General features: G+C 36.9%; 2 protein-coding genes across 3 annotated transcripts in view; both read left to right on the top strand.

Moving 5' to 3' along the window:
* The window catches only part of LOC130228827 (RNA-binding protein Musashi homolog 1-like), a 98,221-nt gene extending 82,448 nt beyond the window's left edge, over positions 1 to 15,773 (top strand). The window contains exons 12-14 of the mRNA XM_056457295.1: positions 1,226 to 1,285; positions 1,378 to 1,523; positions 11,644 to 15,773. Of these exons, the coding sequence (XP_056313270.1) occupies positions 1,226 to 1,285; positions 1,378 to 1,523; positions 11,644 to 11,685 (248 nt within the window). The 3' untranslated portion in view covers positions 11,686 to 15,773. The remainder of the gene's footprint in view (positions 1 to 1,225; positions 1,286 to 1,377; positions 1,524 to 11,643) is intronic.
* Positions 15,774 to 18,340: 2,567 nt separating this feature from the next.
* LOC130228398 (transmembrane protein 233-like) lies at positions 18,341 to 25,344 on the top strand. Of its 2 annotated transcripts, none has more exons than XM_056456827.1 (3): positions 18,341 to 18,750; positions 22,424 to 22,558; positions 24,208 to 25,344. In XM_056456827.1, the coding sequence occupies exons 1-3, from the start codon at positions 18,583 to 18,585 to the stop codon at positions 24,214 to 24,216; spliced, it is 312 nt and encodes a 103-aa protein (XP_056312802.1). In that variant the 5' UTR covers positions 18,341 to 18,582; the 3' UTR covers positions 24,217 to 25,344. The 2 variants fall into 2 exon arrangements, with proteins under 2 accessions (XP_056312802.1, XP_056312801.1); XM_056456826.1 differs by having other exon boundaries at positions 18,349 to 18,750; positions 24,205 to 25,344.
* Positions 25,345 to 26,522: the final 1,178 nt, after the last annotated feature.

Genomic DNA, 26,522 nt, shown 5'->3' with positions numbered 1-26,522 from the left:
GCTGCATAAAAAAAATATGCTGAATAAGTTGCCGGTTCATTCCGCTGTGGAGACCCCAGATTAATAAAGGGACTAAGCCGAAAAGAAAATGAATGAATGCATGAAATTAATAATATATACAGTAAATAAGATATAAATGATAAAAAACTCCCCCAAAACACCAAAACCAGCAAATAATACATTTGTAAATTATAACAATTACAGTATTAATAATAATAATAATATTAATAATAATAATGAAAAGGTCTAGATTATTCAAAGACGACACATGAATTTAGATTAGCCATTTATTATGGTGTGTATGGTGTATACAGGGCCGTAGATTTAGCATGGACCGAGGGGAGGCATCCCCACCAATATCCACCGACTACTGAAATGTCCCCACCAATAATTTAATTTGCGCTGTCAATATTAAAATAGACATACAAAAAGGGTTAAATCACATTCTATTTTTATTATTACCTAAATATGAGACATGTTTCATTTGCACTATGGCTAAAATAAACAGAAGTCTTTATTAAACTCTCTCTTTATCAGATAATAAACATTCCTTTAACATTATACTATTTAATTTAATTTAATAAATTGTATGTAGAGAGGATTAATTAATAATATATTTTAATAGCATTATTATTATATAATTTGGAGTGTATTATTATATAATTTAGGGGTTGAATTCACCAGTCTCCACCAATGTCAAGAGCAAACCTATGCCCTCGGGTGTATACATATTTTGCAGCCAGTTTAGATGTCAGTTCATCCTCTCCGAGTACATGGTAAAGGTTTTCGGAGTCATTTAAATTCATTCATTCATTCATTCATTTTCCTTTGGCTTAGTCCCTTAATTCATCAGGGGTCACCACAGCGGAGTGAACCGCCAGCTTATCCAGCATATGTTTTTACACAGTGGATGCCCTTCCAGCTGCAACCCAGTACTCGGAAACACCCATACACACTCATTCACTCTCATACACCACGACCAATTTAGTTCATCAATTCCCCTAAAGCGCATGTGTTTGGACTGTGGGGGAAACCGGAGCACCCAGAGAAAACCCACGCCAACACAGGGGAGAACATGCAAACTCCACACAGAAATGCCAACTTATTCAGCTGGGACTCGAACCAGCAACCTTCTTGCCATAAGGCGACAGTGCTAACCACTGAGCCACTATGTTGCCTGTCATTTAAATTAAAAAAAATAATTAATCAATTCTTTCTCCTGCAGCCATTCCACTGACGGCGTATGGACCAATGGCAGCGGCCGCAGCTGCAGCAGTGGTCAGAGGTACACAAAACATATTTACTCTCTCTTTTTCTCTCTCAGCAATACTTGTTCGAGAAATGTAATCAGAGAAATGCATCTGATGTGTCTTGTAGGCTCCACCCCCTCTCGCTTCCTGGGCACCAGCAGCCCTGGGCCAATGGCAGACCTGTACGCAGCAGCCAGTCAGGAATCAGCAGTCAGCAGCTACATCAGTGCAGCAAGCCCCGCCCCCAGCACAGGGTTTGGACATGGACTTGGGGTGAGTACAGTCACAGACAATTACTAATAAAGCTTAATTGTTAACAATAGGCAAGGCAAGTTTATTTATATAGCACATTTCATACACAATGGTAAGTTAAAGTGCTTTACATAAACAAAAATAAAAGAAACAAGGATTAGAAAAAACAAAACAAATTAAAACATAAAAGTTATGAAAAATAATTTAAATGGTTTTAATTAAAAAATATTAATATTTCAATAATGTATCATTTTATATAGATTTTTTCATGTTTTTTTTGTTTTAATAATATAGAATAATATAATAATATTTGATGTCATCTGAAGATATTTTAAAAGAACGTACAATGTTTTATTGATTTGTGTGCCTGAAAGTCATTTTCACTTATTGTTTTGGTGCATTAATCCATTAAATTAGTGGTTCCCAAAATGGGGGTCGGGACCTCCTGGGTAGTGCTGCAGGATTAATAGAAAAAGATCACAATCTCGATTCGACCCTCGACCTTTTCTACAATTCAGCCAATTAACGTTATACCTTCAAGGTCAGGAGAGAAGCGTAAAGATGGTCGCACAAGTCTTCTCACTGTTTTACATACACTGCTCAGCAATATGGACACCTCCAAATGGTGTCAAAAGTGTCACACACTGTATTATCAGGTATATTTCATCAAAAATGTGTTTTCTGTCTTAATGTAATGATGTATTCGCGGCTGCGAAATCACACATGAGCTGACCCACTGTTTGTTTACCTCAGAGAGGACACACACAAGTGTGCCTGCCAAGTCTACCTTAGTGAACAGAACCTACATAGGCTGTGAATAACAGGTAATAAAGTTGTAAATAACTTTCAGTTTTTGCACAGAGCGATCGTTTGAGAGCCGCGCGGGAAGTACGATTTGCATGTATGTTTTTTTTCTCAGTGACGGCAGACATGACATGAACGCACGCGGCAGTAAAAATGAAACCTGTGCGCACATCATTTAAACGATCACAGTTTAGATTATGATTACGACAAGCACTTGATATGTGCAAGAAAATAAAGGTTTACTGGATCAGTACAAGCACTCTAGCCTATAATATTGAATAAAATGCAAGAGGGAATCTGATAATGAAAGATGCCTCATTTGAACAGATTTAAATATGTCCTGTTTGTTAATTCACAGTAAAGTGACGACATCAGAATATGACTATTCATAATTCTAAAGTTGAATTATTATGTTTGAGACACATGCTTGTCATTTCGTTATAAGGTTCTATCTGACATTTTTGTCAAAATTGAGTTATTAACATACTCTTATTAAATGATAACTTATTTACATTATGGGATGTTTTTTATAAGTTGTTTACATTTTAAGACTTTTTCTTTTGAAAACAAATGTTACACACATACTGTTTGCTATATTTGCAAAAACTTTGAAGCTCAATATCTCAAAATCATTCAGAATGCAGATAGAACCTTATAATTCCAAGGTGACGATTTGTCATTGACAACATTATTAGACCAAGTCTATACAAAATGTAACATTTTAACCAACAGTAGACCTACACTAACATGACCATGGCCTCTAGCATCTGTCACTAGAGGACCTTTAGGAGTCAGAGGAGTGAGGTTTACCTGCATTGCACTTCCCTAGCTTAGGCCTAATATTTTTGTTGTTTTACCATATGCTTGAGAATAATAATAATAATAATAGTAATAATAATAATAATAATAATAATAATAATAATAATAGCCTTCACATATTAACTTTTATTTTACATAACTTTTATGATTCTCATTTCAGCCAGAATCATGCAGCCCTACTCCTGGGGGTCGCTTGACTTTCCAAAAGTCAAATAAATTTTATTAAACTATTAGAATTATCGTATTTGAGTGACTCTGTGGCGCAGTGGGTAGCAACAATCGTGTCACAGCCTCGACTGGATCAGTTGTCATTTCTGTATGGAGTTTGCATGTTCTCCCCATGTTGGTGTGGGTTTCCTCCGGGTGCTCGGGTTTCCCCCAAACGTCCCCCTAAGGTGAATTGGGTAAGCTAAATTGGTCGTAGTGTATATGTGTGCAAGAGTTAGTGGGTGTTTCCCTGTGTTGGGTTGCGACTGGAACGGCATCCGCTGCGGAAAACATGTGCTGAATAAGTTGGCTGTTCATTCCGCTGTGGCGACCCCTGATTAATAAAGGGACTAAACCAAAAAGAATGAACGAATAAATGACAGTATTTTATCTAGTAGTCAATTGTTACATAAAAACAACATACAAATAAGAAGCCATCAGCCTATAAATGATTTTTTTTTTCATAGGATTGGTCTGTCCATGTTAGATTAACAACACAGTAATAGCACCAGCTGCAGCAAATTGGTGTTATAGCACCAGGTTAAACTTTCTGACACCTTTAGGGCAATCAAATACAGTAAAAACAAATACAGGCCACAACTGAACACTGAGGATGATCTCTGAGAGGCAGTAAGAATAGACTTGAAGACATAGACCAATAATAGACTTGAAGACATTCAAAAACTGGTGCACACTGGTGCCCATCAGTCTCATTGAGTGAGGTTAATATTAAATTAAACAGTAATAAATGACAATATTATTTTTCTACACTTTTGTTTTGTGTTGCCAATATGCTTGTGTTAATATAGGCCTATTGTATATTTATAACCACCTCTGAGGAATGTGGTGTCGCGTTCTGTGGTTGGGGACAAGGAGCGAGGACTCAAGTGCAGTAAAAAATGGGCATTTATTTTTTTTAAAGATGTATATTTTGGCCTTTTTGCCTTTATTAGATAGAACAGTAGTCAGACAGGAAGGGAAGTGGGAGATAGAGAAAGGGGGTAGGGTCGGGAAATGTCCTCAAGCAGGGATTCGAACTCGGGACGCCCTGGAGTGCTATGGCACCATATGTCGGCACGCTAACCAGTAGGCCATTGCGCCGGCGTAAAATGGGCATTTATTTATAATAAAATAAAATAAAAGGCAAAATAAACTACCCCAAGGGCGAAAACATTAACAAAACACACAAACAAACTTGACTGGGCAGGCTGGCAGGGATCAGGGCTGGACAGACAGGTCAAGACTACAAACGGCGACGAACTGGCACAGGACAGCAGACATGAGGAGAATACAATCAGAAATAATGAACACACATTCAGATGAACATAATAAACTAATAATGGGTTAACAAAGAGCGTAGGACTAGACAAAAGACGGAAGAGCTTATGACACACAGACACCACAAGCCATGTGCTCGCATAAAACGAGACTAGAACATGCAGCCAATGAGAGAACTCATTACATGACAACACTAAAGCACAATGTAAACCCAGAGCCACGTGCTTAAACAACGTCAACATAAACAGACGCAAGACACGAGCACATGATAAATGAAAACACCTTACCGTGCGCTCACACAAGCAACGCGCATGTTTCATCTCAGTGCCAACCGAAACCAACTATAGACTGAGACGCTGAGAATGAAACAGCGAGCTGCCGACAGAACAAACACGAGTACAAGAGCGTGCGTCCCAAACACGCCCAGACCTCGCACGCCCGCATCAAGCAGGAGTGCAAACGGCCTGAGCACGGTCACGAGGGCGCTCATACAGAGACACACAATCACAGAAAATGAGTGCTCGACCTGAGAAAACTCAAGCAGAGCACAACATACAGGACAAGAAAGAACTAGTGTCTGGACTCTAAAACAAGAATTAACAAGACTAGAGTGGCAGAACCCTGACAAGTGGGGTTCGCAAGTCACTGACATCGTTATTTTGGTGGTCGCGGGCTAAATAGTTTGGGAACCCCTGCATTAAATCACTTAGTAGCTGTGATCGGCACTTTCAAAAGTCGTGTTTTTCAGTATTTCATTTGACATTTCTCACCATTAGGACAAGAAATATACATGTTAAACAAGTCAGTCATCAATGAGGTTTGCACTGAACATTAACCTAAAACTTTGACCCTAAAACATTAAAGGGCACCTATTATGTCCCTTTTTAAAATATGTAAAGAAAGTCTCTGATGTCTCTAGAGTGTGTATATCAAATTTTATCTCAAAATACCACACAAATAATGTGTTATAACTCTATGAAACTGAACCTTTTAGGCTTTGATCCTAATTGTGGTGTTTTGGTGACTGTCGCTTTAAATTCAAATGAGATAGTGCTCTTTTTTTAAAAGAGGGCGGAGCTACAAATGCCTGTGTGTCAGCATAGTGGCAGATTCAAAAACAAGACTAACGGCATATGCTAATGAGAATGAGATGGTCACTAATGGGCGGGGCATTCCCCCTCTGATGACATGTACAAAGAGAGAACGTCAATCAAATGCTGCGTCCCAATTCGCACACTTATACTACATCCTAAAAGTATGTACTTTTTGTGAAGGAAAAGTACACACTTTTGAGTGTGTAACAGAAGAGTATGCAAGCTTTTGGGACATACTACATCCTCGTTAACAGATCGTTGTGTTGCCTAGTTACGAGCCCTGTCAATCATCCACACATCATCCACATTTCTTTCATATTTTATTCCCTACCTTATTGGAGAAGCAGCAGTAGCAGGTTAATCTCCCATTCACGAGTCTTTCATGCAGAGAAATCTCCTCAGGTGTTTGGATAATTCTGCATTCAGACGTTAATATCCAAACACATCTTATATATAAGTTCAGTATTGTTGTTGCAGATGAAATATAACACAGAAAAGGTGATTACACCATGTTCCAGTGGCCTAGATATTAATTAACAGTCACACAAACATCTTTACCGAAGCCTCTCTACTTGACGGTTGGTCTCGCGCATCCATCATGTTTGTAGTTTGTTTACACTTTTCACCCGCATTTGTAGTTCTAAATCGAATTCACATCCTACGCGCAATGTATTGTGGGCAATATTATGGAACAAAATCAATGCCAAAAGTATTGAATTAAAAAGCTTGTTGAATAGCACAAACTGAAAAAAATAATACACCGTATTAACAAGTTCTTGCATTTTAATGACTTGAATTGCAGGGTTTGTATTTTTAGGTCCTGAAATTTAACATAGCTGTTTATTTAAGCTGTGAACATTTCAACTAAAAATATTTCAAACATGTTTTCGTACTTATAAATTCAATAATTCATTTTCAATTTCCAGGATTCACTTACAAAATATTCAATACCCTTTAAAAATACGATGTATAATATTCAAAAGGTAATTTTCAGTTCATTTTATTTCAGTTCAAATATTTGCTTCCATAAATTCAGTGGCTCAAATTCGACTGTTAAAATTCAACATTACATCCGGGAACTGCAGGAAAAGCAATAGATTGCAGATTGAAGATCGCCAGCTGCTTTTCCACCAGCAGGTGGAGATGGAATAATTTAAGATTTTTTACCCAGTAAATAGACGAGAAAAAAGCTAATAAAGGCACAAAAGTAGCATTTAATATTAACATCAGTGTCTTGGACATTATAAGTAATAAAATGAGTATGAGTAAAATAAGTAAATGATCTTTTGGTCATTTATATTTGCCCTTATGTAACAGAAGCCAGTTGGTGATCGCGTAAACCTCACTCCTCGGATTCAGCGACAGATGTTGTTCTGCAGTGCCATTCACAGACTCTTAAATGGGCAGGTGCTCATTTACGCTACGTGGTAGGGATGTGACAGTCGCGGAAATTAGCTATGGGGGGGGGGGGGGGGGGGGGGGTTTATAGGTATGATTAATATAATAATGGAAACACTCTTGTGTTATCATGCTTGGCCAAATGTCACGACTTTCACTTTTCACATTCATAACTATGCACAGGCCCAGATATCATCTGAAACTTCAGAGGTGTTCCCATCAAATATTGGCAGCCATCCAGCATCTCTCAACCAGTATTTGACGTGCGGTGCTGGCTCTGACCGGCCACCAGAGCTCGCGGCCACTCGTTTGCGTTTGCCACGTACAAGCTGCACAGGTATAAAAAAACGCCAAATATTTCATTCATTCATCAATTCATTCATTCTCCTTCGGCTTAGTCTATATTTTAGAGGTCGCCAATCATTTTAAATAATAAAGTAAAATACTTTATATATTTTTTTATATATATTTATATATATTTTTTTTCGTTCATAATATAAAAATAAAGGCATGCAGTAAGCCTAGCCCTAGGCTACTACATAACAATAAAAACAATTAATCTGGACAAACTAAAGACACCATGGCAGAACCCCAAAAATTAGAAAAATTAAAGGCAGGCAGAGTGTTAAAAAGAAATACTAATTTAGAACCACGGATGACTTATTCAAGCGCAGTAGCCTAAATAAGTGTTATAAAATAATAAGAATAATAACAATAATAATAATAAAATAATAACAACAACAATAATAATTTAAATAATGAAACTATAGCCTACCCCAATCCTGAAAAAAAGCTGCGTTTAAACAGCGCAAACACTTCTAATAACCCCTTAATGCTTATGCCATATATTAGACGGTTCTGTATTAATAACTGAAGACGCTCCTTTAATGCATTTGCTCGCTATGTTAAATTATTTTAAATTACACGTCCCATCCATACCCAACCTTAAATCGTACCTGAACACTGTCTTTATCTAACACTATCTGTCCAACAGTTGCAAGTAAACTGTTTTGTGTGACATTCTCATAAAATCTCTCTGGTTTTGAATTTTGTATTATTTTATTTCCTTTCTCTTACGTTTATATTCTTTAGCAGCCAGTCAATATTATACTTTACATCTATGGAAGAATTAGTTAATAAAGATTGAGAATGTAACATCATATTCATCAAAAGGCGGTTTATGTGCATTAGAGATGCGCGGTTGGCGTTTTCAGCCGCGGACTCCGCGGATAATATTTATAATATAATAATATAATAATATTTTAATTAAATTCGGGCGGGTGGCGGGCGGTTGTACCAATCAAATAAAAAAAAATATGTATAAATTGTTAAATATGATCTGACCATACCTACATCCAAAAAAATCGAGCACACTTTGAAATAGTCAAATTTTCATCAGGTAGTAATATGTCTAGTCGAGTCTATGAGCAACAAGTGCTGTGAGCGAGCGCTCCTTCAGTGCAGCAGGGCTCGTTATAGAGGCCAGGCGGCTCTCGTCTGAATCCGGACACTGTAGATGCTATTTTATTCCTGCATAGTGCCAAGAAAATTCAAACAAGACCTAAGGTCAGGCATATTTAACCAATTAGCCTATGTTATCTAGACTACACATAGCCCATGTTTAATATAAACTTTTGAGTTCGGTCAGCTGATAATTTTACGTTCATATTGGTTTAGCCTGTTCTTCTAGACATGTTGTGTATTAGTTATTTGGCCTCGCTTTTACGTTCTGAGGCTTAAGGTTATTTTGCCAGAATTTCTTTGTCGCAAGCGTAGTATTTCATTATGCTTCAAGTTTGTGGGGATGATCGTAAGTTCATGGGTTATTGGGGCATAGACTTGTCATACAGGCAATTTAGCCTGGTCAGACTTCATGTTCGCTCAAAGAGGGATGGTGTGTATATATATATATATATATATATATATATATATATATATATATATATATATATATATATATATATATATATATATATATATATATATATATATGTTAATTGAATTTCTAATTGTGGGGGTGACTGAGCCTATAAGGCTTAACTACGAAATGACATTTTTATTTCTTTTTTTTTTTTTCAAATGTTTGCCAAAGCATGCGACTTTAGCCTATGCCTACATTAAGATATTTATTTTAATATTTTTATACTGCCTGTTGTTTCTTTTGGCATATAAAATAGGCATTGTCTGATAGAGATATCAATAGAGGTTCATCTGTGTCGCAGAATTGGTGTTGTTTCCGATTTCTACAAGCTCAATAACTTCCACAGCAAAAAAATAAATAAAAAAATAGTCGAAAAACTGTGCCCATTGATTAGATGTGCAAGGCAAGCAGATACGTTTTTGGGGTTGCTATGGACAACTACAAATGTGAACATTATTAGGCTATAATGTAAATGACTTATTATTCTATCTATTTGCTAAAAAAATAAAGTGAAATAGGCATTTAGTAGTAGGCTAAATAGCAGCATGTTGAAATGATGTGTCAAAATGCGTTTTCTATTAGGCTACTTTAAAAAAAAATGTACAGTACAGTGAGTTTAATTTAGACTATTTATTTTTGTCCCTGTGCGCCGATTGGAGACGGAGTTCACTGCTGATATTCGTGTTGGATAGTCTGAGAGCTTTATAGGGTGCTTCTCATTTCTTATTTGTGCATCCTCGTTTCCTTTCCTTGCTTTCTTTCCTCGTGTCTTAGCTCCACCCCTCCGGGATGCGAGGGAAGGACGCAAGGAAAAGACTCGAGGACCAAAGACACGTCCTCGTATCGTTTAGCGTCACTTCAAAGCGTCGTCAATTAATGCTGGATTTGGCTTGCACGTTTGGATCAACTACATGTCTACATTAAAGTCATTCTCTATTCTCTAATAATCAATAAAGAAACATTCATTTAATAATATAAATGAATAAGCCATTCAAATAAAGAGCCCAATCAGCAGATGGCGGGCGGGTGCGGTTTTAAAAATTGGTCAGAAATTTTGGTGCGGATGGAGGGCGGACGGATGATGAGTTTTGTGATGCGGTTGCGGATGAAATAAAAGCCCATCCGCGCATCTCTAAAGTGCATGTAACGCCACTGGTCCGAGCAGGGCGCGAGCTGGCGATACCGGTATAGGAGACAAATGCTGTGAGGAGATTAAAGATAGTACAGTCTAGATCAGATATGTTGCCAGCCGGAAGTGCGATATGCACATTAATAAAGCAGCATTTTTTAATGAAACTGTGTAACAATAATTAATATTTTTACAGTACTGTGATGGTTGGGTTTAGGATTGGGGTGGGAGTAGTTAAAAAATACAATTTATTGGGAAATTTAACAGATAACATAAATAATACTCTGTACAACAACTGTTTTTACGGTACTGTGATGGTTGGGTTTAGGGTTGGGGTGGAGGTAGACGTTAATAAAATACAATAAATGGGAAATTTTATAAATAATAGAAATAATTGTCATTAACTTCCGGCTGCAAACGTATCTGATCTAGCAACAGGCTAAATATTGCAGAACAACATGTGTCACTGAATCCGAGAAGTGAGGTTTATGCGATCACCAACTGGCTTCTGTTACATAAGGGCAAATATAAATGACCAAAAGATCATTTACTTATTTTACTCATACTCATTTTATTACTTATAATGTCCAAGACACTGATGTTAATATTAAATGCTACTTTTGTGCCTTTATTAGCTTTTTTCTCGTCTATTTACTGGGTAAAAAATCTTAAATTATTCCATCTCCACCTGCTGGTGGAAAAGCAGCTGTCGATCTTCAATCTGCAATCTATTGCTTTTCCTGCAGTTCCCGGATATAATGTTGAATTTTAACAGTCGAATTTGAGCCACTGAATTTATGGAAGCGAATATTTGAACTGAAATAAAATGAACTGAAAATTACCTTTTGAATATTATACATCGTATTTTTAAAGGGTATTGAATATTTTGTAAGTGAATCCTGGAAATTGAAAATGAATTATTGAATTTATAAGTACGAAAACATGTTTGAAATATTTTTAGTTGAAATGTTCACAGCTTAAATAAACAGCTATGTTAAATTTCAGGACCTAAAAATACAAACCCTGCAATTCAAGTCATTAAAATGCAAGAACTTGTTAATACGGTGTATTATTTTTTTCAGTTTGTGCTATTCAACAAGCTTTTTAATTCAATACTTTTGGCATTGATTTTGTTCCATACAATATCAGCGGTAAGAGTATGGACGCTTCTACACTTCGAGCTTTTAACGGAAATAGTAAACCATACGGGAACCTTTGGCATACTCTTTTCAATATACTACCATTTGGGACATACTAATTCTACTTTCAAATACTATTTAGGACGGATAGTATGCGAATTGGGACGCAGCAAAAGTGTTTCTCCAGTTTCTTTTGATCAAGTGTGATTATAAAGAATAACATTAATATTTTTAAACTATTAAAAGCTGGTTATATTCACACACTGTTGCCACACAATTATGCTTAAACACCTTATAAAAGTGATTTTTGCATAATAGACCCCCTTTAAAATCCCTTTTTATCTCTTCCAAGGGTCCTTTGATTGCAACCGCCTTCACCAATGGCTACCACTGAGGGTCGGTGAGGTCCGCATCCAGCAGGAGAGCAGAAACATGATGATGGAGGAACTCCTCATCTCTCCGTTCAGGAGTTTACACCTTTTCTTTTCCTCTATTCTCTACTAACATCACTTTCCCTCATCCCGAGTCCTTTATAATATGCTGCCGTCTGTCTTTTTAAAAAGAAATGAAGTATAAAAGATCGTCGAAAGAATATTGTTTGATTGTACGCGCAGAAACACGCGAGGAGTTCTGTTTCCTTTTCGGGTTTTTATTTTCTGTTGATGTTTTTGCTGACTGTTTTTTAATGTTTTTACTGTACTCATGCTGTAACGGATGATGTCGAGAAGGACGGAGAGAGAGAAAGAGAGAGAGAAGGAGCGATAAAACTGGAAAAAAAACCGTTTGGTTTCAAACGAATATAAACGACGAACAAATATTGTGAGATTTGAAACAAAACCGCAAGACGAAAATGTATATTTTGGTTGTTTTACGCAGCATTTTTGTAAGCTGAATCGTCGATACTTCGTAAAATTGGATTGAACATGAGAAAGGATTCATTTTCTTTGCGAGACGTTGATAAAAACGGTTTACGGATTTACGAATAATTGACGATTTGCACAGAAGATGTCACCGTGCTCATGTTGAGGCTCTTGATTCGGCTGTTTTTGTGTAGATACTGTAAATATTGCATGGATTTGGGGAGGGGTTCGACTTGAACGATGGATCGGGTGGTGCGGGAGGGTCTTTATGGGGTTTTTTTAACACGCAAACATCTTTCTTCACATTGAATCTTGTATTTCCGAGACTCGTTTCTCAATCAGATTGGGCTGATGCGAGCCTTCGCTTGTGCTTCTCTCACTTTCTACTCCATTTCTACTGAAAAACGATTAATGTTTTAGACTGTCTACATTTTCGAATCAAGCGATCTTTGTACAAAGTGCTTCAGTTTTTGTACGACTCCTCATGCTTGTGAGTTTGAAATGATTCGGAAACCACGTTTCAGATGTTTGCAGTGACAAAAATAAGGTTGTGTTTTCCAAAAAAACAGACCTGGTCCCATTTTTTTGGGAGAGAAAACACAATCTTAATTCGTTTAGTAGCCTCAGTTGGAAAGGTACGGCTGGTTAGGCTTCTCTTCATTCTGTTTTGAATATATATTATATTTAGTTTTTTTGAGCATTGTACTTCTATTGTAAATTCCTTTCCCTTTCTCATCTTCTTTTGTTGACGCTGGTACGATGCTGTTTTTAAAGAAATGAAGGACAAATTTACAACGCAAAAGGAGTCTGAGCGCTGTTACATCTCAGTTTCTGTCTTCACTGCGAAAAAAATCCATTTCTTTCACAGTGTTTTTGCCATTTTCTGTCTTAAATCAAGGTGCATTTAGTTGAGAAGCTAAATTATATACACTTTACATTATGAATAATGTGTCAAAATATTGCCGTAAAACAAACTAATGTCTGGCTAGAACTAAACTAGAACTAAACTAATTGGGGCCAGAAATATAAACGTTCATTCGCTTTTAATTACGTTTATTTTTCAGACCTAATTGACATATTTGTTCATGTTTTAAGGAAAAATGAAAACAATAAAAATCTCTGAGCTAACATGTTATTAAGCAAAATCATGTTATTTTAATACATCTTCGCTTAAAATAATACCAAAAATATATCATTCTTTCCCTTTTGAGTGTGTTTTGACCTAATCTTGAGTGTTTTTGGGAGATTCTAAAACAAATTTTTGTTGCGTATTCACGTGGCATATGCCATCATACAGCTGGCTTTTTGGTCATAGACTTCAGAATGTAGTTTTCCATCTTGCATAGCTTTAAAATGCACGCAGATATTTAACGTTCAAGACAAAGCTGAAATACACTGTAGGATAGATGCATGCTGTAAAGGCTCCACCCACTTCTGAAAAGGAGGAGGGGAGAAGCACCTTATTTGCATTTAAAGAGACACAATTTAAATAAAAATGTTGTTTCCAATTGAAATATTGCCATCTAAAATATAAAATAGTAAATAATCTAAGGCACATTTTGAGTTTAAAAACAAACAAATTAACACCTGAGACTTTTATTATGTAAAAAAGCAAGTAAATAGCTTCCCATTAAAGTGAAATCTAAACATTTTTAGATGGAAATATCAGTATGTTAAAGGCTGGTTTATACTTCTGCATCGAGTGATCTTGCACATTGTCGTGCATTTATACTTCTGCCTGCTTTTTGTGTTGCAATAACACTTCTGAAACACTAGCCGGCAGTAAGTGTTTATGTTTCTCTGTGTCGAGTTTCTTCGCAGGTGTTTTGTTTTATCTGAATGCTACCTTAATGTACAAGTAGCTAAAACTCAATCATTCAGAGGTGGGAACCGGCGGACGTGCAACAACTTTAATAATAAGATAAACACAAAACAAAAGTTTCCATCCGGAGCTCCTTCACGGCACTCCACACTTGTAAACACTCAGGCTCGTGACTCTCAGCACCACCCTGAGCAGATCTTGCACTATGCCTCATTGCGATGTGTAGTTACATTTTTCATCCGTGCGATTGCTGCGCCGGACCATATACCTGCGCTTGACGCAGAAGTATAAATCAACCTTATGGAAGCTAGCGTACTCCGAAACTGTGACACAATTCGTTTTTAATAAGATATAAACATTCAGATCTCTGTTTTTTCGATGTCACCTCATACTTCAGTTTCTCATCAAATCTTCTGACCAATTAAAAACTCTCTAGTATCTGATATGCTCCGCCCCCTTCAGTACTACTTCTCATTTAATATGTTTGATCTCAACCACTCTCACTAGCTCAAAAAAAGCTATTATAAGCTATTTATTTGTCCTGCCCTGTCTTTATTTCAGTTTAAATTACGTCACGTATTGGACAAGAATGCACATTTCAAAGCACTTCATGAAATATTTTAATATAAACTCACTTCATTTTTATTTTTCCGGCCAGTCATTTAGCTTCTCGACAAATACGTCACTGATTAAAGAACGTCAAAATCTTTGTCATAAATCCTGTGGAAGAGTGTGATTTTTGCGCAGTGTTGTGGTTGTTTGCTAATATGTGTGTTAGGGTTGTCACGATACTGGAATTCGATACCAATCGGTACTGAAGTTTTAAAAACGTCCGTTTAAAATGCCGTATCTGTGGTTACACGCAGTAAACAACGGTGAGTTTGGTGAACTGATGACCTTCACGGCCAATCACAGTCATTTCTGTTGAGCACGTGAACACAGTGGCAAATCAGTGCTGTTTAAGAATGCGCTCAAATGTTTGCAGGAAATGGACGTTATTAAAATTTCAGTGCCGATTGGTACCGAATTCCAGTATCGTGACAACCCTAATGTGTGTATGCGTTTGTGTGTGTGTATGAGAGTGTAAGTTTGCAGCGACTGCTTCACGTAGACTGAAGTACGGATGTACACATTGCTAGTTTACATGCATTCAACTGCCACCTTTGAAACTGTCCGGTCTCCGTCGGTAAACGAGCTCGTTTGTGACATCATCGCTCTAATGGAGGCTCTTCTGGTAAAAAATTTGCATTCATTAATCCTTGCGCAAAAATGATTTCTACTTATTTGCATTAATATCAAGTCTTCCTTTTGACACGTAGCCTCCTTTTAGGTGTTGTTCTCATCGATGATCGAAACCTACGGAGACGCCTCACAAAAACTACTGCACGGCACACACTGTAACTATTTAACCAACGAAAAATAAGCAATAAGTTATTTTTTTGAACTCAAGTAATAATGAACGCCGGTACTGGTGGTGCGATTTTATGTGGCATTAAGAATTATTTTTCAGAAAAAAAAATAGTAATTAAAGAAGCTATATTTTTCAAGATCCGTTTGAAGCCCTTGTAATTGTGTGAGATTTCTACACTACGTGTTGGTTGTTTGTTTTGGATGAAAGGGGATCAGCGGTGGTTTTGGTGTAAGCATCAGAAGGCTGGCGCTCCGTCCCGCTGCTGTGGAGCCGCACGCCGACACTGTGACCTGATGCTCCTCTCGCGCCCTTTACTGTATTTTTTTATTTTTCACCTCTGGAAATTTTTCAAATAAAAAGATCCTAATAAATTATTTTAAAACATTCCATTTGACGCCTTCTGTATTTGCGTTTTTCTTCTTGTGGGTATTCGGGATGGATCTGTCCCATTAATGTCAATTATACATATTTATATCACCTATAAATATACACCTTATATCAATACATACAGCTGAAGTCAGAATTATTAGCCCCCCTGTTTATTTTCCCCCAATTTCTGTGTATCGGAGAGAAGATTTTTTCAACACATTTCTAAACATAATAGTTTTAATAACTCATTTCTAATGACTGATTTATTTTATCTTTGTCATGATGACAGTAAATAATATTTGACTAGATATTTTTCAAGACACTTCTATACAGCTTAAAGTGGCATTTAAAGGCTTAACTAGGTTAATTAGGTTAACTAGGCAGGTTAGGGTAATTAGGCAAGTTATTGTATAAGGATGGTTTGTTCTGTAGACAGTCGAAAAAAATATATAGCTTAAAGGGGCTAATAATATTGACCTTAAAATGTTTTTTTTTATATTAAAAACTGCTTTTATTCTAGCCAAAATAATAATATAATATTAATAATTCTGACTTCAACTGTATATGACATTACATATATCACATGGACCACATTTGCAACATGTATTTTAAAATATTGTAAAAATGGCCATTTATCTTTATTATTATTATATATTATTTTCAATCAATGGGATTGCAAATATGTACATATATGATCAAATATATTAGTGGCCAGACTGGTTCCAGCTGATAGAAAGGCAAGAGTAACTCAAATAACCACTCGGTACAACCGAGGTCTGCAGAAGAGCATCTCTGAACACAAAACACATCCAACCTTGAGGCGGATGGGCTAAAGCAGCAGAAGACCACAACGGGTGCCACTCCTGTCAGCTAATAACAGGAAACTGAGGCTACAATTCACACAGGCTCACCAAAATTGGACAATAGAAGATTGGAGAAACGTTGCCTGGTCTGATGAGTCTCGATTTCTGCTGCAACATTCGGATGGTCGGGTCAGAATTTGGCATCAACAACATGAAACCATGGATCCATCTGCCTTGTATCAACAGTTCAGGCTGGTGGTGGTGGTGTAATGGTGTGGGGGATATTTTCTTGGCACACCTTGGCCCCATTAGTACCGATTGAGCATCGTGTCAACACCACAGCCTACCTGAGTATTGTTGCTGACCATGTCCATCCCTTTATGACCACAGTGTACCCATCTTCTGATGGCTACTTCCAGCAGGATAACACACCATGTCAATGCGTAAATCATCTCAGACTGGTTACTTGAATATGACAATGAGTTCACTGTACTCAAATGGCCTTCATAGTCACCAGATCTCAATCCAATAGTGGTTTGCATCATGGATGTGCAGCCGACATCATGGATATGCATATATATATATATATATATATATATATATATATATATATATATATATATATATATATATATATATATATATATATATATACAAAACTAAAGTAACAATTAATAAAAAATACCCATGTAGATAATTTTTTATAATATTAATTGAACTTAATGTAAATATATATCTTTTTTAAGTATTTCCCAAACGATGTTTAACAGAGCAAGGAAATGTTCACAGTATGTCTGTTAATATTTTTTCTTCTGGAGAAAGTCTTATTTGTTTTATTTTGGCTAGAATAAAATCAGTTTAAATTTTTTTTAAAACCATTTTAAGGTCAACATTATTAGCCCCTTTAAGCTATATTTGTTTCAATAGTCTACAGAACAAACCATCATTATACAATAACTTGGCTAATTACCCTAACCTGCCTAGTTACCCTAATTAACCTAGTTAAGCCTTTAAATGTCACTTTAAGCTGTATAGAAGTGTCTTGAAAAATATCTAGTCAAATATTATTTACTGTCGTCATGGCAAAGATAAAAAAAATTCAGTTATTATGTTTAGAAATGTGCTGAAAAAAAAATTATCTCTGTTAAACAGAAATTGGGTAAAAAAAAAACAGGGGGGCTAATAATTCAGGGTGGCTAATAATTCTGACCTCAACTGTATATAACATTAAATAATTTGAAAAGTATATTTTAGTATGTCAGTATTAACAGTGCACTCTGCTCATGCTTGAATATCCAGTTGGATTCCAGCATATAGTTAATATTATTGAGTTAATACTATATTCAGTCATATAGCGCAGCATACATTTCTGAATAATTACACACACTCAGCATTGTCAGTTTAAATTGTTCACAAAACTACAGCACAATTCCAGCTTGCTGAGTAAACAAACAAGCGAACAGCCATCCATAATCAAACCATCCGACACTTGGAGACATGGGAAAAGACGAGCCCCAAAACACACATCTGATACCCTGTGACCCCAATACCACACACACACACACACACACACACACACACACACACACACACAGACAGATGATTCTGGACATTTCTGTCCTCACATTAATATTAGTCTACTTTATTATTGAGTCCATCTTAGAGTCAATTTACAGATTCATAAATTTGCCAAACTATTACAGAGAAGCGCCAGTTAAAATCCTACAAACAAACACACACACACACACAAACACACACACACACACACACACACACACACACACACACACACACACACACATATACTGCTGATCTGGAATCCGTCCATTGGAAAGTGTCACCCATATTTTAGTCTCTGATCCCATTACTCACAGTCTCAAACACCCTCCCACCCAAATCATTTCTTCATCTGCTTTTCGTACTCTCAAACAGCTCTCATTGACCTCAAGTGGATTTATTCACCTCTTGAAAAATCTCTACAGTAGCTTTTGAAGATTTTCATCTGACTTCAGCTGTATTTGCCACCATGGAGAAGGAGAAGGGCTCTCTGAGCGGCAGTATGGATCTGTATCGCAGTTGGTTTGGTCCTACAACTCCAAGACCTCCTCTACAAAACTACCTGCTCCTGACCATCCTCACCTGCTTCTGTCCGGCTTACCCCGTCAACATTTTAGCCCTCGTCTTCTCTGTAATGGTGAGCGATCTAATTCTGCATTTGCTTTAAAGTACACATGAAATCAAAACTAACGCTATTGATTTTGTTAGCTCACATTGCTAGTTTTGTGGTGAACAATTAATCTGTGCAGGACATTAAGAAAAAGAAAATGCTTGCCCTTGTAATCTTTAATTGAAATCTGAAAATGTACATCCTGTTTGTTTTCAGTTAAGTTCTGAGATTAGGTCTGTCTGAGGTATTGGGCGTGGCTAACATACTTAACCACGCCCCTTCAACTTTCAGTATTGACAACAAGCAGAAATGGTGAGGAGGAGGAGTCTGTTAGATTGTAATAACTCTCTCCACACCCTTTTCCAGATCTTTCTGAATGAAACGTCTGCTTTACTAGGAGCTCACAGTAGAAAAAACAAGCCATACCCACTGTTGTCTCGTTTAATATAGGGTTTCTCTTTGAACTGTGTCGCAATACGGAAAAAAAAACAGTTGCAGCTTTTAGTTCATGCGAACTTTAAGGGCAAGTTCACACACATTTTAATTCTGTTATTAATTTCTCACCCTCATGTGGTTTCAATCATCTGAGACCTTCGTTCATCTTCAGAACACAAGTTAAGATATTTTAGATGAAATCCCGGAGCTCTCTCATCCTCCATAGACAGCAGAAGTTTTGAGGTGTTCAAAGTACACAAAAGAAACATTGTCAAAACATTTATTGTCACTTCAGTGGTTCACCTGTAATCATACGAAGCTCCAAGAACAGTTTTGTGCACCAAAAACCCCCCAAAACTGTACTATTGACTTTGTTCTATGTTACATGTCTTCCATGTCAGATTAGGGTGCACGTTTCCTATGGGTAAATAGACTTTGGAGTGGCCTAGTCAAAGTCCTGTCCTAAATCCAATTGAGATGCTGTGGCATGACCTTAAAAAGACGGTTCATAATCGAAAACACTCCAATGTGAATCAATTGCAATAATTCTGCAAAGATGAGTGGGCCAAAATTCCTCCACAGTGCTGTAACAGAGTCATTGCAAGTTATCGAAAACGCTTGATTTAGTTGTTGCTACTAATGGTGGTCAAACCTTATAAGGTTTAGGGGCAACCACTTTTTCACATAGAACTATGTAGTTTTGTAATTTGTTTTCCTTTAATAATGAAACCATTCTTTTCAAAACAGCATGATGTGCTTACTTGTGTTATCTTCAACCAATATTTCAATTTGTTTGATGATTTGAAACATTTTAAGGGCACCTATGGTGAACAAATCTACTTTTCAAGCTGTTTGGACAGACGTATGTGCAGGTATAGTGTATAGACCGTCATATTGGGGTGATATAAACACACACAGTGCTTTTTCCAATTTAACAACATTTAACAACAGTTAACAACAGTGGAGCAATTGGAGCGGTTTTCAGATCGACCGCAACTTGACGTATGAGTGCGGTCCCCCCGCGAATTGATTGACAGCTGCTTATGAACATGTCTCCATAGTAACACGTATAATATCAACAAGACAGGACGTATGCAAAGCAACCGGGAATAAAAGGTCTGTTCAGTTCGCTAGGATCATCAATCATCATCAAATGTGATCAAGAGTAAGTTTCTCATGTTTAAAACGTTTTAAAACAGTGCACAAACTGAATTACAGCGATTTATTTCATCAGCACAGCCGTGTGTCAGAACAATTATAAAAGAATTCAGGTTTTTTTTGTACATTAACATATCAGATATCCATACAGCAGTGGAGATTAACCTGTGTCCTCCTGTCACATTTGTTTGCAAAGAGAGCACAGCTAAATGTGCGCGCTGTATGTGTGTGTGCGTGAACTTTGTAACGACATTGTGTGAGACTCATCGTTGCAACTCCACAAAAAATGCATCAAATACTCATTGGTAAAGTTCTTACTGTAGTATTTCTCACAAACGCTACGTGAGATCTGCTTCCTTTATGTCTGTCTGTTGTCTGAGGCAGTTGAGGGAGGAGATTAAGGCACGCTGAAAGGCATGTGGAAACGGTGGGCTTGAAGGACTAGCCTTAAAGGCGCAGTACAAAAAAAACGCCACCTGGTGCTAAGAGGTGTAAAATAGAAACTTATAAAAGGTATAATGAATAATCTGATGGGTGTTTTGAGCTGAAACTTTACAGACACATTCTGGAGACACGAAAGACTTATCTTAAATCTGGAAAAAGGAGTAAAATAGGTGCCCTTTAAGTGTTACAAATAAGAAATCAGTAAAGGAGCAAACTCTTTTCAGACAATTGTATGTATTATATATATATATATATATATATATATATATATATATATATATATATATATATATATATATATATATATATATATATATATATATATACAGTTAAAGTCAGAATTATTAGCATCCCCCCCCCCCCCCCCCCTTGATTTCTTTTTTAAATATTTCTCAGATGATGTTCAACAGAGCAAGGAAATTTTCACAGTATGTCTGATATTTTTTCTTCTGGAGAAAGTCTCATTTGTTTTATTTTGGCTAGAATAAAAGTAATTAAACATTTTTTTTAAAACCATTTTAAGGTCAAAATTAAGCAGTATTTATTTCGATAGTCTACAGAACAAACCATCGTTAGACAATAACTTGCCTAATTACCCTAACCTGCCTGGTTAACCTAATTAACCTAGTTAAGCCTTTAAAGGGCACATAGGTTACCCCTTTTTTCATATTTAATATAAATTTTTTGTGTCCCCAGAATGTGTCTGTAAAGTTTCAGCTCAAAACACCCATCAGATTATTTATTATAGCTGTTTAAAGTGTCTATATTATAGCTGGAAAAAAGGTTTTGCTGTTTTTTTGTACTGGCCCTTTAAGGCTAGTCCTCCCCGCCCACCGTTCCCACGTGCCTGTTAGCAATCGCCGCCCTCGGCTACCTCAGGAAGCAGATCTCACGTCACGTTTGTGAGAAATACTACAGTAAGAACTTTAACAATCAGTATTTGATGAATTTTTTTTGTGGATTTGCAACAATGAGTCACACACAATGTCATTACAAGTTTACGCACACACACAGCAAGGACACAAACACATAGCGAACTGAACAGACCTTTTATTCCTGGCTGCTTTGCGCTCGTCCTCTCTTGATGATATGATTATACACGTGACTACCGGACATGTTAATGCGCGCAGCTGTCAATCAATATTGGTGGGCGGGGGGACCGCACTCCTACGTAAAGTTGCGGTCGGTCTGAAAACCGCTCCAATTGGTCCACCGTTTTTATGTTGTTAAATTTGAAAAAAAAAGGACTGGGTGTGTTTATATCACCCCAATATGACAGTTTATACACTATACTTACACACATTTCTGTCCAAACAGCTTGAAAAGTAGATTTTTCACCATAGGTGCCCTTTAAATGTTACTTTAAGCTGTCTTGAAAAATATCTAGTATAATATTGTTTACTGTCATCATGGCAAGGATAAAATAAATCAGTTATTAGAAATGAGTTATTAAAACTATTATGTTTAAAAATGTGTTGATAAAGTCTTCTCTCCGTTAAACAGAAATTGAGGAAACAATTAAACAGGGGGGCTAATAATTCAGGGGGGCTAATAATTCTGACTTCAACTGTATATATTGAAACTGAAAAAAAATGTGTAATTAAAAAACAGAAGTGCTTCAAAACGTTAGACCCAAACTGACTGACTGTTGTGTTTTCTACAGTCCAGGAACAGTTATGATCAAGGAGACTATGAGGGTTCGAGGCGTTTAGGGAAGATGGCTCTTTATGTGTCCATCGCCTCCATTATCATCGGCATCCTCATCATCAGCATCTTCTGCGCTGTGCACCTCAGCTCGGTAACACTTTTACTACACTTGAAAGCTGAATTAGCTTTTTTTTTTTTAAAGAGTTTCAAGTATGTCTCTTTATTTGAATGAAGAAGTGAATAGAAAGAGCTAAAACTGCCTTAATATTTGAGTTTTTTTGTGAAACCAAATCAACATTACAAGTTACTTGAACTGACATTAAACTGACTCAATGACGTTGAATCAAGTTACATTAAAATCTATTGTCATGAGTGTTATTGATCATATTTTTTGTTTACATATCTGCAAGAAATTACATTTACAAATAAATGCATATCTGCATCAAACTATTTGCTATATAACTTATAATATAAAGTATAATATAAACTATATATATATATATGACAAAAGTTGATCATTTGGAAAAGTGGCAGAAAATGCCAGATAGATTCTTCTGATGTATCATCTGTTGAACTGCATCCCAATCATCACAAATACTGCAGAAGATGTCAAGTTTGGTAAAGGAAAATCATGGTTTAGGGTTACATTCAGTATGGGGGCGTGCGAGAGATCTGCAGAGTGGATGGCAACATCAACAGCCTGAGGTATCAAGACATTTGTGCTGCCTAAAGGAGAGGGCAAATTCTCCAGCAGGATAGCGCTCCTTCTCATACTTCAGCCTCCACATCAAAGTTCCTGAAAGCAAAAAAGGTCAAGGTGCTCCTGGATTGGCCAGCCCAGTTACCAGACATTAACATTATTGAGCATGTCTGAGGTAAGATAGAGGAGGCATTGAAGATGAATCCAAAGACTCTTGATGAACGCTGGGAGTCCTGCAAGAACGCTTTCTTTGCCATTCCAGATGACTTTATTAATGAATGATTTGAGTCATTGCAGAGATGTATGGATGCAGTCCTCCAAGCTCATGATGGAGTCAGACACAATATTCAGTCTGTTTCCACTGCAGCATGACTTTATATTCTATACTGGACATTATTTCTGTTCAGTGACAAGACTTTAAGTAAGTCAGACCTTACTGTCCTAATGAAGTAATACAAAATTAAGGCATGATCATATTTTATTTTCGTCAAATAAGTGTAATCTAGAGGCCTTCGCCTTTCATTTAAGCCACTTCTGATACCAAATGATCAACTAGAGATCAAGTTATGGAGTCTAGTTAACTTGGATAGGCGACAAGACTTTTGTCAGGTAGTGTACAGTATATGTGTGTGTGTGTGTGTGTGTGTGTGTGCGTGTGTGTGTGTGTGTGTGTGTGTGTGTGTGTGTGTGTAAAAACTATAAAGTGATTCTATATATACATAGAAAACATTAAATGCGAGTAACATGTCTACTTCTAGAATGTGACACATTCTAATCTACGGGGAAAAACTGTATAACTGTTGATCCTTGAAAACCTCTTCAATGACGTCCTAAATCCACATCCTTAAAAACACATAAACATCAGTCAAATAATGACTAGTTAATCATGTTATAATAAAGTATGTAGGTATAACTATCATTATTTTCTATCATGTGTTTATTATAATAAATCATTGTTATTTTTATTCTACAAATGAAGACATCCAAATTAGTTGATCACCTGTCAAAAGTCAGTTCAAAACAAGTAATAGTAGAAACAGATTATTTATAGAAATGTTCAGATACTTTTCTGACATATGTCTTCCTTTTGGTTTTAGCAGAACGAATAAGGTCATGGTGCGTTTGTCCTGCTGTCCTCTGGAGGATGATGAACATCGATTTTTAGCATGAAACCAAAAGCAGGACTGATCCAGCACAGGACAAGGTCTGCTCTCCTAATGCAACATGGCATATCCTGTAGAAAAGAGAGAAGGGCAAGAGAAATTGCAGTTTTTCACTATTATTGTATGCACCTTTAATATATTTACATTCATGCCAAAATACTGAATATGTAAACAACTGTGTAACTCATGCATGTCTCAGAAATGTTCTGTGGCAACTAGTCTTTATATATATATTCAGGTTTAAGAAGTTTCATTGCAAAACACAATGACCTTAAACAGTAAATGTGATTACAGCACAGCACACTGTTTACAGTCCTCAAGTCTTAAAGGGGATGTAAAATAAGCCTCTGATGTCCCTAGAGTGTGTATGTGAAGTTTCAGCTTAAAATAGCCCACAAATAATGTGTTATAACTCTTTCAAACTGACCCTTTTAGGCTTTGATCCTAATTGTGTGATTTTGGTGACTGTCGCTTTAAATTCAAATGAGATAGTGCTCTTTTCAAAAGAGGGCGGAGCTACAAATGCCTGCGTGTCAGCATAGTGGCAGATTCAAAAACAAGACTAATGATATATGCTAATGAGGGAGAGATGGTCACTAGTGGGCGGGGCTTTCCCCCTCTGATGACACGTACAAAGAGAGAACGTCAATCAAAGTGTTTCTGCTGACATGGAGTGTGATTATAAAAAATGAAATGTATACATTTTTTACTATTAGAAGCTGGTTATATCCACACACTGCTGCCGCACAACTGTGTTTAAACCTCTATAAATGTGATTTTAGCATAACAGATTTTAAATTGAATTAATAAACTAGTCATGTGGAGATACTGAATATGTAAATATGAATTTTTTTTTTAATTTGCCTTAAAGGTCTTAATTTTATAACGATTTTAGATTTCTTTTGAGATTACAGATTTTGTTTGTGTGAGTCTGAACAGGTTTGACTCATGTATTAGTTCATTGTGGAGCGAGTCTATGTTTGTGCTGTCAAATATTTTAGAATGAGCACAATTCTGGATTAAATGTTTTGATGAATTTGTCATATTTAAATAAACTTCATTAATAAAGCACAATTCATATGAGTAGTTGTGTGCACTGAAATCGATTCATGATTAAAACAGCTGTCTTGGCGAGCAGATTGCAGCATTTCGGAATGAACACAACACAGGCTCATTCTGAAAACGTAGCCCTATATACGTTTCTGGAGATCGCGAATTATGTAGCCAGAAGTACGTATGGCTGCATTTCGTCTTTATAACGAACGCTACGCGACGCTGTTCCTTTTCGCGCTCACCATCTGACCGCTTACCTCCGTATGGACAGCTTTCTCACGGTTACCAGTTTGTCCAGTTAACTCGCCATGTACGTTGGCGGACTTGAGGCGCAGAGAGAAGTTGACCACGATGATGGGGTTCGAGTCTGGCGAAGAACAGTTCCAGAAAAACAAAAACAGAAGCCAAAAAATAAAATAAACAAGTAAATAACAGGGTGAGAATGTGGTAAAATCTGAAAACGTGGTAAAAATCAGACGAGGGCTTTTCTTTTTCTGGATTGCTGTTACGTGGGTGTGTGTTTATTGTATTCCTTTATTCATTTGTTGCGGGTGTGTGCTTGTTGCGCTTATTGAGTTGTAGGTGGAGTTTTCCACCGCAGGACTGGATGACGCCGGTGACGTCACTGGGATTTTCAGTATTTAAGGCTCTCCCTCTCTCAGCTCTCGGTGGTGGCTTGTGCTCAGGCGTTCTGCTCTGCATGCCAGGATCCATCCACATGCTGCTCTCTTCAGTGTTTTGTTCCTGTTAACTTTTTGATTCTTTAGTTTTCTCAATGTGTTATCTAGTTTGTTTATTTTGATACTTTGTTTTTCGTAGCAGGTAGTGGATTATTTTTCATAGTCACGTTTTGGTATTTATTTAGTTGACCGAAGGAAAGCAGCGGCCCGGAAGACTCATCTGTTTTTATTCCTTTCACGGGAGTTGTAGGTAAGATCTGTCCATTTTAAACAGTTATAGTCAGGGACCTGTTTTCTTAGCTGCACTACCTGTCTACAATCTCAATCTGGGCTTTTTAAAACACTATCGGTTAGGTTTAGGGAAGTGGGTGGGCGCGGGTCAATCTGGGCTTTTTAAAACACTATCGGTTGGGTTTAGGGAACTGGGTTGCCGCTGGTCAATCTGGGCTTTTTAAAACACTATCGGTTGGGTTTATGGAGGCGGGTGGGCGCTGGTCAATCTGGGCTTTTTAAAACACT

This window comes from Danio aesculapii, chromosome 5, assembly GCF_903798145.1.
Source record: "Danio aesculapii chromosome 5, fDanAes4.1, whole genome shotgun sequence".
Lineage (NCBI taxonomy): Eukaryota > Metazoa > Chordata > Actinopteri > Cypriniformes > Danionidae > Danio > Danio aesculapii.
The sequence above is the reverse complement of the archived record's forward strand: the minus strand, read 5'-3'. Positions and strand labels throughout refer to the sequence as shown.